Genomic DNA, 19,431 nt, shown 5'->3' on the forward strand with positions numbered 1-19,431 from the left:
CGTTCCCAACAGACCCTCACAACACGTTTGGGCCTGCCAAGTCGGTCCGGTTTCCTCCTTTGCCAGCGGATCCAACTCACCACCAGGTGGTGATCGGTTGACAGCTCTGCCCCTCTCTTCACCCGAGTGTCCAAAACATGCGGTCGGAGGTCTGATGACATGACAACAAAGTCAATCATCGACCTCCGACCTATGGTGTCCTGGTGCCAAGTGCACTTATGGACATCCCTGTGTTTGAACATGGTGTTTGTTATGGACAAACTGTGACTAGCACAGAAGTCCAATAACAAAACACCACTTGGGTTCAGATCAGGAAGGCCGTTCCTCCCCATCACCCCCCTCCAGGTCTCACTGTCGTTGCCCACGTGAGCATTGAAGTCACCCAGGAGAACAATGGAGTCCCCAGTCGGAGCACCATCCAGCACCCCTCCCAAGTAATAGGGAGTAATAGGGAGTAATTGTTTATCTATAACATAAAATACTCTCATAGCTGTGCAGCCAAGCACTTAGCATTTTATCATTTACTTTAGCCAGCTATTTCTGTTGTTAGTTAGCTTGAACTGTTTGTTGTACAAGGTTCCTGAATTTACAAATCTGCATTAAAAAACTAAATAAAACTAAACTATCATAAAAAATCCCAAACTATCATAACCTTGATCCAGGTTAGTGGGCAGTGGTCTTTTACGTATCCCCACAAGAACAAATCACACACGGTGAGGTCTGGGGATCTCACAGGACAAGCACAAAGAACAAGGTCTTGCCCCCACCCCCCACCCACAGACCAGTCCATCACGGGGACACTTTTGGATTTAAAAAAGCTCAAAGTTAGAAAACTCCTCTTTCAAATGGTCACTGACAATGTCATAATAGTTTTGGATTTTTCATTATAGTTTAGTTTTTTTTATTTAGTTTTAACTTTTTTTTTCTCTAATTTAGTTAGTTTTAATTAGTTTTTAGAGCAGGTTTGCTTGTTTTTATTAGTTTTCATTTTCTTGTAAATGCTTAGTTTTAGTTTAGTTTTATTTTTTTCATCTTTGTTGTTGTATTCACATAAATCCCAGACAGGACTCTGCTGCTTTCTCCCAATTTTAGTCTCCATGTTGCAGGTAGAGGGGACCAGAAGACAACTCTAAACAAGAGACGAGAAGTGACGGAATTTGAAGTACCGTATGGTGCCACTAGCTAAAACTGCTCAAGCAAAATAAATCAATTTCATATCAATCCGACATCGACAAAGACGAAAATTAAGGGAATTTTAACCCTAATTTTTATATGTTTTAGTTAGTTGTGTAAACACACAATACAGTTTCAGTTAGTCAAAAAAAATTTTTTAACTATAGTTTTTATTTATTTCAGTTAACGAAAACATTTTTTCAATTCTAGTTTTCGTCATTTCGTTAGTTTTCGTTCACGATAATAACCTTGGTCACTGACTCATTCCATGACGACACTTGAGAACTGAAGTAATGTCATGAAATCGGCTCATTCTTTTTGAATAACCCTGTGTATTGTGTGTGTTAGTTTGTTGTTTCGACTTTAAGGGGGTTCATGTAATATATTTAAATTTAAACAGTTGTGCTTATCCACTATCTGACGTCCACATACCACTGGTCTATCATGGCTCTGGTCCTGGTGGGTTCTATCCAGCGTACCCCCCTCTGTTATGTGTGTGTGTGTGTGTGTTACAGGCGACACTGTGGTTGTGTGTGTGAACAACCTGGGAGCTCTGTCCTGTCTGGAGATGAATGTGGTTACAGGAGCGACCATCAACTGTCTGGGTGAGTATGGACACATGGACCCACATAAACTAGACCTCAGACATCTCAGTTCCACTCATCTTTCATGTGATTGGCTGTTTCTATGGTAACAGAAAGCCGAGGTGTGGTGGTGGCCAGGATGATGTCAGGGTCTTTCATGACATCGCTGGAGATGGCTGGAGTTTCTCTGACTTTTATGAAGGCCGACCAGGAAACGCTGAGACTGTTTGGTGAGAACACACACGTACATAGATGACAGCAGAGTGAAATGTGGTGAGCGCTAGTGATGTTGATGTGTTGTGATGATCTGGATTTTTTTTTGCTTCTGATCCAATTTTTTTTTTTTGGGGGGGGGATTAGTTTTGCCAATACTGATCCAATACCAATCCGATATGGACTTTTTGCAATAAAATTTTGATTTAAATTTGGAGTCATTATTTATAGGTTATTATTCTCTTATTTTACTGTAGATCACAGTTGGTCTGAATGTTAATTTCAGTGCAAAAAAAATCAGTGCTAGAAATTCAATAGCTTTTATAATTCCAAATCTGATGAGACAGATTTACTTCCATACTGCTGTGTGTTTGTACTTCTGTCCTTTTTTCAGGTCATATTTGTTCAGGTTATTCACATTTTATTTTTAAAGGATAGTTTGTCAATGTGAATATTTTCATAATTTGATGTTTTGTTTTATTTTTTATAGGCATAATATGTAGATTTTTTTTTCACATTCAACTAAGAAGAAAATGAGCAGTCATTATTTATAGGTTATTATACTATTATTTTACTGTAGATCCCAGTTGGTCTGAATGTGGAACCTGAACTAAAACAACTGTGACACTGTTGACTCTTAAGAACTTTAGGATCATTTTTGCACTTTCCAAATTCAGACTGTGGGACAAATTAGACCCTTATATTTCCCACTGCTGTGGTGTGTCTATGGACAGGTCTGTCCAGGTGTTATATGGGGGTGCGTTCAGTGCGTTAGTGATGTGAAGTGGGTTAACTCACAGCTCAGGATGGGGCGGGTCAAAAGAATGTCAGTTTATTTGCGAGGCAGGTTGGGTCGGGTCAAATTTCACAAAAGCCCCACGGGTTGAAAAAAACCCGACTCGCGCGTCGCAACCGGATCTCAGAGTGAGTCCAAGCGCAGAGTGAAAGTGAAACTTAGCAGAATCCGAATCTCTTTATTGTCTTTGTACAAGTACAATGAAATTGAGGCAGAGCTCTCCAATGTTTGCCCCCCTTCCCCCCTTACCGAACCGGGCCCGAATTGGCCCGATCTTGTAACTAAGTCCGATCCGATCTGATCTTCAAAAAAAATACCAAATTGGCAGCCAATATCGATCTGATCGCCCCCTAGTGGTCAGTGGCAGTAATATCTAATCATGTTCATTGAAAGGAGGAGCTTCACATTAAAACCCAGGTCGTTCTTCCCACTCTAACTCATAGTGCACATAGACATCATCTGTTTAGATGACAGACTGATCTCATGAAATCACTTTGTCTGTGACGCCAGTTTATTTCCTCCGCCAGGAGGTATTGTGATCACTTTGCTTTGTGTTTGTTTGTTTGTTTGTTAGCAACTTTACGGGAAAACTCTTCCACCCATCTTTCCCAAATCTTCCCCACAGATAGGCCTAGGCCCTGGGACCAACCCATTACATTTTGGTCCCAGTAGGCCAAAGTTCAAGGTCACAGCAAGGTCACAAAATCTACAATTTTCCTATCTGTCATCATTGAGCAATTTTCCAAAATTCAGCAAAAATTCAAAACGACTCCGATTAGCCTCCAATTTGATCCACCCGTAGCTTAGAACAATATCTTGTATCTGGCACAAAATTGTCCACATCCACTGTGGAATGTGGACTCTGTGGACATTTACATTTAACATTGAAAATCCCATTTACCACACATTTTTCATTGTAACGCAACAAATATTGATGTGAATTTAATATATTTTGACAAACGTGTGACTGATACCAAGCTTCAACTTTTTCTGCTGTATGGAACAACCTGGAAACTGTTGAATTTAAACAGAAATAGTCGATCCACACATGGACACCGTTCGGGGTGCTTGGCGGAGGTTTGCGTTCTCTGAACACTTGTTGCATTTTGCGTGCTGTATGTACTCATTTTCATCCTTTGGCGTGTTACTTAATGCCATTTGATGGCATGTCAATGTGCTAGCCGCTAATCGCACTAATTGCCAACCCTAAACCTAACCCTAACCGCTAATCGCACTAATGGCGTGCTATTTTACGTGGCATAAATGTACACAATGAAAGCTTATAATGCATACAGATAACACACCAATTAAAAGTGGCGTGTTATCTGTATGCAATTCATGATATCACGTTGCCGATGACATAGTGAATAAGCATGTTTAAACCCCGCCTCTCTGACTCCAGATGCTCAAACCAGCGCTCCCGCTTGGCCCAACATCAGCTGTATGAGTGTCAGCGGACGGGGATACACCTCACAGCCTCCACCTCTGAGCACAAGACCACAAGATGAGCAGCACCTTGAAGGTACGGTTCATAGTTTGAATGAGTGGACGAGGATTTAGTGCATCAGTGGTGTGTCTGTACAAAGGTCAGGTGAGAAGAAAAGACACCAGGACACTTTAGTTTGAGGACACACTGACTGGATCTGAGGGAACGATCATGAATACTGAGGTGGATTTTCAGGTCGGACTTCAAGACCCAGTCTAGGTCCAGCTGCAGACTAAGCCTGGTCCTGCCTCAGCCTCCACACCTTACTCTTAAACATCAAAACATCTCAAACATGCGTACCGGGGGCCGAATCTGGCTCGCCAAAGGGTCCAGTCCGGCCCTTGGGATGAATTTGTGAAATTCAAAAATTACACTAAGATATTAACAATCATTTTAGTTCATGTTCCACATTCAGCCTAATTCAGTCTCAGGTGGGTCATAATACCGTATAAATACTCACAACTCCAAATTTTTTTCTCTTTTCTCTTTTTCATGTATTTACACTAAAACAAAGTATAATCTTGCAAAAATATCTGAATAACTTGAACAAATATGAACAACCTGAAATGTCTTAAGAGAAGTAAGTGTAATTTTAATATTCCACCTGTTACTAAATGTTTTTTGTGTTTGTAGATCCACTGTGATCTGTAAGTAGTGATGTACATGTGTAAATGATAAACTAAAGCAGAATATCGCTAAAAGTAGAAAAGCACTCGGAGAGCGCAGACCTCCACCAAGGCAGATCAGTGCCCCCCCCCGATCACCACCAAAATTTAATCATTTGTTCCTTGTGCCAGTATCAACATTTCCTGAAATTTTCATCCAAATCCGTCCATAACTTTTTCAGTTATCCTGCACACACACACACACACACACACACACACACACACACACACACACACCAACACCGGCAAAAACAGAACCTCCTTGGCAGAGGTAATTACACTTTTTTTTTCAGTTTGTTGATATTATTCATATTGTTTGAGAGGATAATTTGTAGATCCAAACATCTTCATAATGTAATTTTACCTTTTTTACTCTAAAACAGAGAGAAAAGTTTGGAGTTGACATTTCACTGGTTCCACCCACTGCAGATCAAATTTGGCTGAATGTGGAACTGAACTAAAATGAGTTTAACACCCCTGCTCTAAGTATTTGAATCTTCTTCTGAGTAAAATGAGCACTTGGAGTCCAGTCCAGTTGAGTCCAGTCCAATCCAATCCAGTCCAGTCCAGTTGAGTCCAGTCCAATCCAATCCAATCCAATCCAGTCCAGTCCAGTTGAGTCCAGTCCAATCCAATCCAGTCCAGTGCAGTCCAGTCCAGAGCTTTATTCTTCAGTACGGAGCACAAAGCCCCAGTTCTCCACAACAACTGAGTTTATACCAACAACACATCCCCTTTCAATACAAGGTGTAGGCGTGTATGAGGAGTATATGTCCATGGAACATGCCCCTTTTTCCATTTTACCATATTTTGAAAGCTATTTTTACTGGTGTCAGAATGCCCCCCCCAGCCTTATGTTTAGATAAGACCCTTTCTGATGGCATCTGTCCAGATAAGGCACTTTTCAGTGGTCAGCTGTTGTGAATAAGGCTGCTTTAAATAGTATGCTAATTACCCCCTGGGGCACTCACTGCAAAAATCTAAATCTTACCACGTGTATTTTTCTCATTTCTACTCAAAGTATCTAATCACACTTAAAATAATTCAGTTCAGTTCAGTTTTATTTGTTCAGCCCTATATCACAACAGGGTTTCCTCACAGGTCTGTACAGAATTAGTTGGATATGAAAACAAACAACAGTCAAATAAACAGTAGATGAAGGAACTAGACTAATGTCCTGGTCCTCCCCCGTCCTTAGACCCTCCCTCTGGACAAAGAAAAACTCTAAAACCCCAGTGGGAAAAAGAGAAACCTGAGGGAGAACCACAGTGAAGTACAGATCCACTATGGATGGACAGACTGGAGATGAACCAGGACTGATGGACATCCATCTGATGATGGAGGTCCAGTCTGTAAGGATGGAGTAGGGTGGGGGCACATGAGGGGGTCCATCTAATCAGATGAGACAGGGGAGGGTGAGGAGTCCATCCAGACAGGTGAGGGTGGGGGAGGAGGTCTGGGGTCATGCAAAATCAGACAGAATCACCTACAGAGGAACTTTTCAGTGAGATATCAGAACTGATTTGTAGACAATAGATCTGGAAAATCTGATTTCAACAAATCTGACCAAGATAATTTTCACTTGTTCCATTGGCAGATTTTTTTTTTTTTTTTTCTTAATTCAAGCAAAAAAAAAAAAATCTTGAATTAAGCAAAAAATCTTGAATTCAAGCAAAAAAAAAATCTTGAATTAAGCAAAAAATCTTGAATTAAGCAAAAAAAAATAAAAAATCTGCCAATGGAACAAGTATAAATTATCTTGGTCAGATTAGTGTAAATCAGATTTTCCAGATCTATTGTCTATAAATCAGTTCTTATATCTCACTGAAAAGTTCCTCTGTAGGTGATTCTGTCTGATTTTAAGTGTGATGAAATATTTGTACTAGAAATGAGACAAATACACTTGGTCAGATGTAGATTTTTTTCAGTGAAGTCCCCATTTGAATGAATGATTTATTTATTTTTTAAACGGGACAGTTTGTATTAATAAACATTTACATTATAGAGATTATAGCCATGCAGTTAATTTCCATCTTGAGTCCCACAAAAAACAAACAAACAAACAAACAGCTTACAGATAATATAATACCATAACTGAAGTAAGATATACTAAAATAAAAACAAGCAACAACACACAAACACTGCTCATATATGGTGTGTTTCATTTCATATGCTGTATCTAATGGAGTCCAATCTCTTGCTAATTACTTGTTTTTAACCTCCTCAGACCCAGAAAATGTCAGCAGAGTACCAGCTTTTTTTTTGTTTTTTATTAAATCAGTGCCTATATTGGAAACATCATGCAACAGTTTTTTCAGACGTGGTTTTTAAAATTTTTGTGCAAAGTCTTTTATGGTGGACAGTTTTCTTTTTTTGTGTGTGTGTATAAAGTTGTGAAACTCTTGTCCACAAATGTGGACAGAAAACCCGTAGCTGGGTCTGAGGAGGTTAAAGTACCTTCAGCTGCCCTCTGCTGTCATTCCTGTGTAATTGCATTCCTGCAGGTGTCCTTGCAGCTGCTCTGGTCCTTTCTTCTGAATAGTTACAGTGTCTTCTACACTGACACACATTCATATATAGGTACATAACATGGCCTGGTGTAGACGCCAGACAACAACAACACATGCAGTTCAAGAGAATGAGAGACAAGAAGACACCACAATACAAGGAGGTGTTGTCAAAGAACGATATCCTGGTCTAGAAACGTGGACGTCCACGAGTCCAAAGCCCACTTCTGTCCCACTGAGACTACGTTCAGACTGCAGCCAAATGTGGGACAAATCAGATGTTTTTGCCCATATGTGACCTGTATCTGATCTGTTAAAGGCTCATATTTGTCTAAACCCACTGTTCTTAGTCTGTGGTTCATTTCTTTGTGTATTTGGACCCTAATAGTTCAGGCAGTTTGAATTTCAACCCTCCAGCTGCTGCTAAACTATCTTTAGATTCATTTGGACAAAAATCCAGTGGATTTCTACAACCTGTTTGAATTCCTGCTTAATTAGTTCCGTCTATAACTAGTTACGACATTTGCACATATCAGTTTTGTTCATTTTTTTCATTATTTTGTTGATTTCTGTTCCCTTTTGTTCATTTTTTTTCATTATTTTGCTCGGTTTTCATTCAGTTTTGTTCATTTTTTCATTATTTTGTCAGTTTTTGTTCAGTTTTGTTCATCTATCCAATATCTCATTTATCCAACCTTTACGTCATTGAAATGCAACAAACGTCCCAGTTCTGCACCCCTCCATATTTCCTTCAGGGTCACATTCAGTTCAGACTCAAAACTGATAGAAGTCACAGTTGAAGTTTAATGTATAATATGAACGAACACACAAAAAAATCGGATTGCACCAAAAACTCTGAGCCTAACACTCACTGTTTCATCACTTGTTTCTGTTGTTACTCCCTCTGGAAGCTTTCGTAAACCATCAGCTTCTGAATAACAGAAGACAGACTGTTGTGTGTTTGTGCGTTTGACCAGGGCCTCTGAGTGCACTCATGCAGAAAGTCCTGGAGGCAGTTTGCTCCACACTGTTGCAGAAGCAGGAGGAACTGAACGCCCTGGACCGAGCTGCTGGGGACGGAGACTGTGGGAACACTCACGCCCAGGCGGCCAGAGGTAGGACATGATGCACCACCCTGGGAATAATGCTGCGTTCCAGTCCACCCGTAACTGGTGTTTTTCTATCCTTCTACCGGTGTAAATGCACTGGAATGTTCAGTCAAACCTGTGACCTCCACCCGTGGACTCGCACTAGATCCATGTTCTCCCAGTTCAGAGTTCTGATGTCACGTAGCAATGGCGCCCCCCCATGGATGCGGTGTTTATGCAGATTGTTTATTAAAACAAGGTATTGCTCTGACATTATTTATCTGCAAATGTTCTGCATAATCAGCAGCTGCTCTATCGTTAGCTAGTTTTCAGTCCACTGAGTACAAGAATAAATTAATACCAAATATGAATCCAAATATACAAAGAACATCAAAGGTAGAACAGCTTCTCTTGCTGTTTTTCCTCCTCTGTTTCCCTCAAATAATCAAAGAACAAACACCTTTGGAGATAGAAATGACTATAAATGAGCAGAACATACAGTCTACCGTGCTGGTTTGTTTACATCTAACTCCCACAATTCCTTGCGCTCAGGCAGTTTAGCGTGACTTGCCTGGAACGTTACAAAGCCATGAGTCGTGGTTTGAAGTTGTGACTTACGGGCTCAAAAAATGGCCTGGAACGCAGCATAAGGCAACGCACAGGAGGCAAACTGAGCGCTAAATGAGAAATGTGTCACTCAGCCATTCAGGACTGGCTCCAGGATCACCTGGTCCCCGGTTGCCCCGGGCAGCTGTTGCTTGTCCTTGCCGGATTGGTGCAGGAGAAAATGGGCGGGTCTTCAGGAGCGGTAAGTTTCCTGTTGTAGTCGGAGGAAATGAAGATTAGGTCGTTTTGAAATAAAACACTCATCTTCATGTGTGTCTCAGTTGTACAGTCTTTTCCTGACCGCAGCAGCTGGTCACATGACTGGCAACCAGAGCGGCACCGCAGGCTGGGCCGACGCAGTGCATGCTGGGACACAAGCTATGAGGAGGTGCATGGTGTCTGTTTGTGACAGTTTGAGTTTGATGCTTTAATTTATTTATTTTATATTATTTTATTATATTGATTTTTCAGGGGTGCCAGCCAGGTCTCTCTCCTGACATATAAGATGTTCGGTTAGTCAGTGTAAGTCAGTCTTTAGCTTGAGTCTCAAACTACACAAAGGATGTGAGTTTTAATTAAACTCACGCCCCACACATTAAATGACAAAGAAAAGAACACACATTCAAACCATGTAAAATTCAAAATCATGTATTAAACAATGATTATAAAAAAAAATTCACACAAATTCAAACCCACAGTTGAAAACCCAACCCACAGAAAACCCAAAGTCCAAACTCAACAAAATCCACCAACCAAGCAAAAATTCAAACTTAAATCTTCCACAATTTAAACAGTCTTTTGAAAGAAGAAAGTAACAAAAAAAAAAAAACAGTTCAGTCCATTTAAACAAAAAATTCCATTCCGGGTTTTCCTGTTTTTCCAAAGAGAAAAAAAAAAAATAATTCAGTTCATTTCAGTTCGTTTGAAAAAAAAAAACAAGCGCACAGTTCAGTTCAAGGCCTTTTTTAAAAAAAAACGAGAAAGCAGAAAAAAAACTTACTCACAACACTCCAATGGTCGCAGTCAGTCAGTCCGTCAGTCAGTCCAGTCCAGTCAGTTTGTAATCCATTCCGGTTATTTCTGCTGGTTTGCTGGTATGTGAGGGAGACTGTCTTGCTGCAGTGAGATGGATGGATGTGATGCACCAGAGGGAGAAAACGGACGGAGATGAACAGAGTTGTAAACGGGATTAACTGCCGTACTTTTTGTCTCTACTAACGAGCTGTTGCTCCGACGCTTCCGTGTCGTGCCGACTCGAACGCACCGCCGCACTCTCCGAATGCAGATATGGGGGGGGGGTATTTAAAAACTGCCGCCAACTTCGGGCGAATCAGGTGTCGATGCTGTGGTGACAATTTCCGGCGGGGATCTGGATGCCAACATGCATGTTACAGGGTGTGTGTGTGTGTTTGGGGCAACTTCCAGGTTGTCACACTCCCTCCCCCCTGAGAGAAGCCTGACGTACGGGGTTGATAGTACGGAGGGCTTTAAGGTGCTCACGGTCCTCCTTTCACACCCTGCCATTTTGTATTTGGGGTAAAGAACCCAGGGAAGTGCTCTTCATCATTGTCTTCGTGAAAGAGTTCGAGGATCCCATTTGTTTCCGGTCCAGCTCTGCCGAGGTGGGTAGCATGGCTCAAGCTGGGCCACATTTACAACATGGAGGTCCTGTCCTGTGTCCTCCAGGATGACCTCCAAGTTAAGAGGTTCAATTCTTCTGGTCACTCTATACGGACCTTTCCACCGTGGAGCTAGTTTTGCTGAAAACAACTGTTCAGCTTTGGAGTAAGGGTGAGTATGTAGCCAGACACGATCATTATCAGTGAAGTTTCCGTCTCGTCTCCCTTTATCATAATTTTGTTTCTGCCTTTTTCTTGCTTTTTCCAGGTTCCCTTTCACCAGTTTCTGAAACTGAGCTACTCCAAGCATCTCCTGGGGTGCATGTATTGCATGTTGGTGGAGTTTAGCTGGAGGCTTTCTGGTCTCAGATTTTTGATGCTGGCAGACCTGGCAACAACGAACATATTCCCTCACATCCAGACTCATCTTCGGCCAGTACACCAGGGCTTGTAAGCGTTTAAAGGTTTTATACCTTCCAAGATGGCCGGATAGAGGTTCAATATGGTAATGGTGGAGGAACTGTTGACGGAGGGTGGTTGGTAAATATATTTGGTAGTGGGTTTGGTGGGGCAGCTGTACCACTCTGTACACTTTGTCTTCCAGAATGGTGAACTTTGTGGTTGGATTTTCTATGACCTCTCCTGTTTCCATTATTTTTCTATACAGATCCTGTATTGTGAAGTCCTCCTGCTGTGCTTTCCAAATGTCTGCATTCGTGATGTGTAGGTTTTTGTGAATGTCTTGTTGGGACTGTAAGACAGCAGCATCAATGGCAGGTTGGACCTGAGGATCAAGACATGGAGGCGGTGGGTCCATGCTCGGAGGGATTGCAGAGAAGAGAGCCAGCTTGGGTGGTGAGGTTGCTGCCTCTGGGTACCCCGAATGAGGGAGGGAACCCAGTGTTGCATGACCCTCCTGAGTTTGGAAAGGTTTGGCAGTCTGTGGTTGAGGAGGTCTGTGAGATGAAGGTCTATTAACTTGGTTGAAGATCCACTGAGGACAGAGAACTGGTGCATGGTTTCCCTTGCAGCGCCAACAGAATACTTGGGGTGGTGGCCGGTTATGGACAGGTTGGTTTGGATGGATAGGAGGTTTCTTGTTAGGGGGCAGAGCAGCAGACTCAGGTGAACCAGGCTTTGAGGTGAGTGTTTCTGGTAAGACTTGATTCTGAGTTTGCTCACTTGCATGACCAAGAGAAACTGTTGCAGGTTTAGTGGTGATTTCTGGTGACGGGGTGTTTATGGAGTTTCTGCAGTGGGATCGTTCCTCCTGAAGGACAGTTACAGCCTCAGTCATAGGTGTGAGCACAGGATGAAGTTCCTTTAATATCTCTGCATGATGATGCTGTAGCCTCCATCCAAATGATGCGTTGATTTGTGTCCTCAAATATTCAAGTTGTGTGTCCATGTATTTAATCATTTCTTTTTGCTGTTCTTGAATTAAATCCATTAATGTATTGTTCATTTGCTTGATTTGGGATATGATTGTGTTTGAAAATTGTTCCATTTGACCATTTATCTCTTTTTTGTGACAGGTCTGCGCATGCAAAATCTCCTGAAGCTGTTGGTGAATTCCATGAACAGAGACATTGTCCTTTAATGTGGCCTGGGGTCCTCCATCTTGTGGTCTGTTTGGACTGGTCACATTTTCAGGGGTTAAAGGGTGTACAAACTGAAAATCTCCAGCCAATTCCAGGTCCAGCAGAGGATATGTTATGGGAGATGGTTCCTGCATTGGATTTGGTAGCAGAGTTTCCAGTCCCTCCATTTTACTCAGGAATGAGTGGGCGGCCATTTTATTCTGTTGTTCCTTTGTTCCAGAAATAAAGATTTTCCCTCCAACACAGTTGTGGTTCTTTTGTGAGTCCTTTAATCATTCAATGTGTTTTTTAGAGAAGTCCCATCTGGGGTGCCACTTTTTTATGTGACAGTTTGAGTTTGATGCTTTAATTTATTTATTTTATATTATTTTATTATATTGATTTTTCAGGGGTGCCAGCCAGGTCTCTCTCCTGACATATAAGATGTTCGGTTAGTCAGTGTAAGTCAGTCTTTAGCTTGAGTCTCAAACTACACAAAGGATGTGAGTTTTAATTAAACTCACGCCCCACACATTAAATGACAAAGAAAAGAACACACATTCAAACCATGTAAAATTCAAAATCATGTATTAAACAATGATTATAAAAAAAAATTCACACAAATTCAAACCCACAGTTGAAAACCCAACCCACAGAAAACCCAAAGTCCAAACTCAACAAAATCCACCAACCAAGCAAAAATTCAAACTTAAATCTTCCACAATTTAAACAGTCTTTTGAAAGAAGAAAGTAACAAAAAAAAAAACAGTTCAGTCCATTTAAACAAAAAATTCCATTCCGGGTTTTCCTGTTTTTCCAAAGAGAAAAAAAAAAATAATTCAGTTCATTTCAGTTCGTTTGAAAAAAAAAACAAGCGCACAGTTCAGTTCAAGGCCTTTTTTTAAAAAAAACGAGAAAGCAGAAAAAAAACTTACTCACAACACTCCAATGGTCGCAGTCAGTCAGTCCGTCAGTCAGTCCAGTCCAGTCAGTTTGTAATCCATTCCGGTTATTTCTGCTGGTTTGCTGGTATGTGAGGGAGACTGTCTTGCTGCAGTGAGATGGATGGATGTGATGCACCAGAGGGAGAAAACGGACGGAGATGAACAGAGTTGTAAACGGGATTAACTGCCGTACTTTTTGTCTCTACTAACGAGCTGTTGCTCCGACGCTTCCGTGTCATGCCGACTCGAACGCACCGCCGCACTCTCCGAATGCAGATATGGGGGGGGGGGTATTTAAAAACTGCCGCCAACTTCGGGCGAATCAGGTGTCGATGCTGTGGTGACAATTTCCGGCGGGGATCTGGATGCCAACATGCATGTTACAGGGTGTGTGTGTGTGTTTGGGGCAACTTCCAGGTTGTCACATGTTCATTAACCAAACAGAGGCTACAATAAAGACCTAAATGAAGAAAGACCCAAACGTCCACCTTTAACCTAAACCATCTACTGATCTAAACTGTTTAATTCCTGTTGATCCACTAATCCTATCAATTCATGTCAGTAATTAGTGTAAAATACAGTTCGTCATCTTTTCATGGTCATCAGATGTGACCATATTTGGACGTTCAGAGGCTCTGTAGTTGCCGTGGAAACACCATCATCTTCTCCAACACTGATTCCCCACTAAAACCTATGGAGTTGGATCAATGACAGTGGATGGATACACTGGGTTTATGTTCAGTTAATGACAGATTGGACTGAAAAAGACACTGTTTATTCACTTTGATCTGTTTCTGATAGAAGAACCATCAACTGTAATCTGAGCTTTAATGAACATCTACATGATCAGTGAATTAAATACAGGAAAAGACATAATTTACATTGAAAAACACAAATCATAGAGGATAATATTATAAATGAATGGTGATAAATCACTTAAATAAGGTTAGAAATACAGTAAATTTAATTTGGGAGCTGACCTAAAAGTAACACTGGGTCTTTATGGGTTATTATCACCTGAAAACATGAAGATTTCTGTGTTTCTGAGAATTTATTCCAAAATTCTATGTTTGTACCGCTGAATAAGTCCTTGGATAACTACTTGTGGAACTCGAAGAAGCAACATGAGTCTGAGAAGCTTAGAAACATATTTAACACATGCAATTTTGTAATATTTTGTAGATACGGTGGCGCTGACCCTGGAGATAGAACGATGGTGAGTTTTCTTCTTTGGTTAAATGTCTCTGCTGAATGTATATATGACTGCTGATTAAACCTGACCACAGTTCCCATTCTGTCACACTCTGATGACCATCTCCATCTGTTTGTCTGTGATTCCAGCTGGATGCTCTGTGTCCTGCAGCAGATGAACTGAGGAGACTGAAAACGTGTCCCTCTGGTGGTCACATGGCTGTACTACAGGCTGCCGTACAGGTCCAAACTAATGCTCATGGCTTTTTTGTTTGTAATTCAACATAAACCTGAACTTTATAGGAGAATAATTATATAATATTTATTCATCACAACTATTTGTGGATGCTATCAGTCACATTCCTCCAATGTATAGTCTTTAAAAGGTTAGATTCAGTTTACAGCACAGGTGTCAAACATGTGGCCCGGGGACCAAATCTGGCCCGTGGGATGAATTTGTGAAATGCAAAAATGACACTGAAGATATTAACAATCATTGGTGTCAAAATCATTTTATTTTAGGTTCCACATACAGACACATACAGTTCAGTTAGATTTCAAGTGGGTCAGAACCAGTAAAATATTAAAATAATGTTGTAAATAATGACAACCCCACATTTTTTCTTTGTTTTTTTTGGTGTAAAAAAGTAAAATTACATGAAAATGTTTACATTACCAAACGATACTTTTACAAAAAATGTGAATAACCGGAACAAATACGAACAAGCAGAAATGTCTTAAGAAAAGTAAATGCAATTTTACCAACATTCTGCCTGTTACTAAATGTTTTGTGTGATTGTAATGCACATGTGTAAATGATAAACTGATAAGCCAAGGCAGAATACTGTTAAAATGTTAAAATTGCACTTGTTTTTCTTATGACATTTCAAGTTTTTCATGTTATTCAGATTTTTAAGAAAACTTTTGTAGATGTAAACCTGATCGTAATACAATTTCACTTTGTTCACTGTTATTATGTTACTGGTTCGGCCCACTGGAAATTGGGCTGAATGTGGAACTGAACTGAAATGAGTTTGACAGCCCTGGTCTACAGACTAGTTTTGTGTCTAGAGTGCTTAGATTTAGAGCACTGGTGTCAGACATGTGACCTGGGGGCCGAATCTGGCCAAAGGGCCCAGTCCGGCCCTTGGGATGAAGTTGTGAAATGCAAAAATACACTAAGATTTAAACAGTCATTTCAGTTCAGGTTCCACATTCAGACCCATTCAATCTAAAGTGGGTCAGACCAGTAAAATACTATCATGATAATCTATAAATACTCACAACTCCAAATTTTTCTCTTTGTAAGTGTAAATATTTTCATGTATTTACTCGGGGTGTAAGAAAATATCGGTTCTGCAATATATCGCAATATTTCATTTCACAATACTGTATCGATATTAAAAAGTACTGTATCGATATTTTTAGGTATTTATTCAAATGCAGGTATCGTGGAGGTTCATTTTTGTTCTTTTGTTTTCTTTTTTTTTTTTTTAATTTATTATTATTTAACATTGTTTTATTAAATAATGTTAGTTCCTTTGTTGGGATTGAACTCGAATCCTGTTCTGATGTTAGTTGTGAACTAATAGAATATGAACATTTGAACAGGATCTGAAACTGGAATGTCTGTAAAAGAGAATTTTAGTGTAATTCAATTCTTCAAGGAAATAATCATTTAAAAAAAAAAAAAAAAAAAAAAAAAAAAAAGAAACAAAGAATTGCCTTTTTAACAGTATCATGATATATCGTGATATATTGTGATCCTAGTATTGTGATTTGTATCGTGTCACCAGATTCTTGCCAATACACAGCCCTAGTATTTACACTAAAACAAAGTGTAATTTCACAAATAAAATGTGAATAACCTGAACAAATAGGAACAACTTGAAATGTCTTAAGAAAAGTACGTGCAATTTTACCAATCTTCTGTCTGATATTAAATTTTGTGTGTGTTTGTAGATCCACTGTGCTCTGTACGATATCATGTACATGTGTAAATGATAAACTGAGGCAGAATATTGTTAAAATTACACTTATTTTTTCAGTTTGTTCATGTTATTCACATTGTTTGAAAGGATAGTTTGTAGATGTAAACATTTTCATTGTGTAATTTTACTTTTTTCGCTCTAAAACATAGAGAAAAGTTTGGAGTTGGTATCATTTATATATTATTGTGTTCTTATTTTACTGGTTCGGCCCACTGCAGACCAGATGTAGTTGAATGTGGAACTGAACTAAAAGGAGTTTGACAGCCCTGCTTTAGAACATTCGATAGTATGTTTACCTTGCCTTTTCATCTTTGTCTCCAGAAAGCGGCATCAGGGGCGGAGTCAACCCGTAACCTCGCAGCCAAGGCAGGGCGGGCCAGCTACATCGCAGCAGAGCGCTTGACCCTTCCGGACCCCGGCGCCATGGCTGTAGCCGCCATTTTAGGAGCCGTGCTGGAGTCACTGGAGAGCCAGAAGTAGTCCAGAACCCAGAAATGGAACAGATCACATGTACTCCTAGATATAACCCTAACAATGTCACACACAAAAAATACACAACTGTGTAATACAATACAATACAATACAATACAATGCCCTTATTTGTCATTACACTGAATATACAATGAGATTGGAGAGCTTCTCCTTTTTCAGTGCAAACGGGTAATTATACATAAAGTATAAGGTACAAAATATACAAAGGATGAAGTCCTACAAGAGAGTACAGTTAAACTCTAATACAAATATGAAGATAAAAATGGATAAAAATTGACAATATAAAAAAATGTTTAAAAAAAAGTATTGCACTGAATGGTTGAATATTTACAGAATAATTATAGTGCACAAGGTGATTAATACTCACAGCTGATTATGTATTACATGTGACTATTATTCCCAGAATCATAGGCGTGATTGGCCAAGGACAAAAAAGCAGGAACACCACAGTGCACCTTCTAGGGGTCCAGCGGTACCAGTAGTCCACGGTTCAGTCCGCACCGCGGTTTTTGGGCAACGATTTCATTGAATTTCACAATAGGAACAAATTCTATGACTGTAGTGAATAAAATAACCCTTTCTTATTCCTTTACGTATATACAGTCATATAAAACAGACACGTGCACACATAAGGGCCAAAGGGGGCTGGAGCCCATGCCCTGTTTGCCTTGTTGAAAAAAGTACCCTTTTTATTTTATTTTATTTTATTTTTGATAAATAAATTCCTGTTCTGCATAAGGATGGAAAAGAAAACTATGGTATAAAAACACCACGGTTATCTACCGTCTGCATTTCCTTCATTCTTCATTCTAAAGCAGCTTCTCTGTTTGCTGTCCCTCACTGAGGGGCGGGGCTTCCCCATGCTGCACACTCACATGCATGGAGAGAGAGAGAGAGAGAGAGACAGAGGTCCAAGAGAGAGAGAGAGACAGAGGTCCAAGCCGCAGCTGCGTCTTCTCCATGTGTAGTTCCTGCACAGATGAGACGTGACAGTGGAGCGACTTAAACCTTCTTGAGTTCTAAAGCCAAACCCTCCACAACAGTGATTGGACATTAACTTGTGGGGGCGGGCTTTAGCCCACCTGGACACACACACACACTCAGTGTCCTGTAAAGCAGTTTATAAAACACCAACACAAAATCAAATGCAAAACCACAAAAGTGTGGTCCATAAGGGCGGACTGTTCTGTGCAGGGCAGACCAAACGGTTCTGTATTTTCCAAAGTACCGTTCCATCCCTAGTACACGTCCAGAATTCTCAGAACACATCAGGTAACCTTCCACAACCATTACAGGCTCTGTGATGGAGCTCTGCTTTCATCCTGACAAATGAATGGACCAAATACAGAGTGACAGGAAGCAGAGGTGAAAGGTCATTATGTTTAACAAAACCCAACCTGTGCCCCCCCCCCCCCCCCCTTCAAAAATCTTGAATAAAAGAGTGGATTAGCCTGATGAGAGCCTCATCCTCTTTTTGGACCCAATATTTGATTATAAATTCATTAATTATGGGATGGCTCAGAGCAGGAGTATAATTTTTTTTCACTTCTGTGAGGTCATCATTAGGTCCATCCTGGGGGGAAATATGTCTACATTTACCTTTTATTATTGGGTCTAGAAAGATAGAAAAGTGACAGATACTAAAATAAACCCAGTTTCAAAGATGAACCCATATATAAACAATGAACAGAAAATATTAAATACATTCCACAGTTAATATCGCTTTTAAAAAAAAACTGCACAGCAAATACAGGTGAAAAAGACACAGATGTGTGAAATATGTTGAGATTCAATAAGATGCTAATCAAAACTAATTACTGATGTTTTTTAGGCACATTGTACTTACAGAACTTTGATGTATTTTGTTGTTTTTGATGTTTTTTAACATATTGTAAATCTCTAACTTTACTCAGTGTGCGATACACAGTACATATTATAGAGAAGAAACTAATAATTGTTGCTAATTAAAAATAACTGTTTACAGTATGAGTCTGTGTTTGTCTACAAACTCCAGTGGGAGAAAAACAGCAGTGACATGAATCCTACCCTTCAGTGAAAGTCTGTGACCTCATGCAAAACAGTATTTTAATGTTTCATTCAAATGTTTTTACGCTAACAGATTTCAGAATATCTAAGAATAGCAGTGAAGAGAGCAGCGTAGGAGTCTGGACGAAACAGATGCAGTGAGTGAACAGAGGGCAGACTGCGCAGTAAACACATGTCCGAGTAGGTTGGAGTCCAGACTGGAAAAGAAAACCACATGTAGACTTTGTTAATTTTTTTATTGTCAGTCTTTTTATTCAGAAGTTAGTTATAAAAACATCTATTATTACAATTTGTCCACATTTTCAGAAATGCACACAGAGTGAACAAACCAAAAGTACAACAAAGGAAAGCAAACACAAGAAAAACACAATTTAACAACCCTCATCCACCCCCATCCCAGGACTTATGACATATCACACCAAGGGAGGCCACGTAGTTTGTAATCATATT

At 40.1% G+C, this 19,431-nt stretch overlaps 1 protein-coding gene across 1 annotated transcript in view; it reads left to right on the forward strand.

The window, feature by feature from the left end:
* The window catches only part of tkfc (triokinase/FMN cyclase), a 35,604-nt gene extending 16,428 nt beyond the window's left edge, over positions 1-19,176 (forward strand). Inside the window, exons 9-17 of the mRNA XM_030162164.1 lie at positions 1,689-1,778; positions 1,871-1,987; positions 4,169-4,288; positions 8,402-8,539; positions 9,214-9,320; positions 9,400-9,506; positions 14,444-14,477; positions 14,603-14,695; positions 16,765-19,176. Of these exons, the coding sequence (XP_030018024.1) occupies positions 1,689-1,778; positions 1,871-1,987; positions 4,169-4,288; positions 8,402-8,539; positions 9,214-9,320; positions 9,400-9,506; positions 14,444-14,477; positions 14,603-14,695; positions 16,765-16,923 (965 nt within the window). The 3' untranslated portion in view covers positions 16,924-19,176. The remainder of the gene's footprint in view (positions 1-1,688; positions 1,779-1,870; positions 1,988-4,168; positions 4,289-8,401; positions 8,540-9,213; positions 9,321-9,399; positions 9,507-14,443; positions 14,478-14,602; positions 14,696-16,764) is intronic.
* Positions 19,177-19,431: the final 255 nt, after the last annotated feature.

This window comes from Sphaeramia orbicularis, chromosome 18 (genome assembly GCF_902148855.1).
Source record: "Sphaeramia orbicularis chromosome 18, fSphaOr1.1, whole genome shotgun sequence".
Classification (NCBI taxonomy): Eukaryota; Metazoa; Chordata; class Actinopteri; order Kurtiformes; family Apogonidae; genus Sphaeramia; species Sphaeramia orbicularis.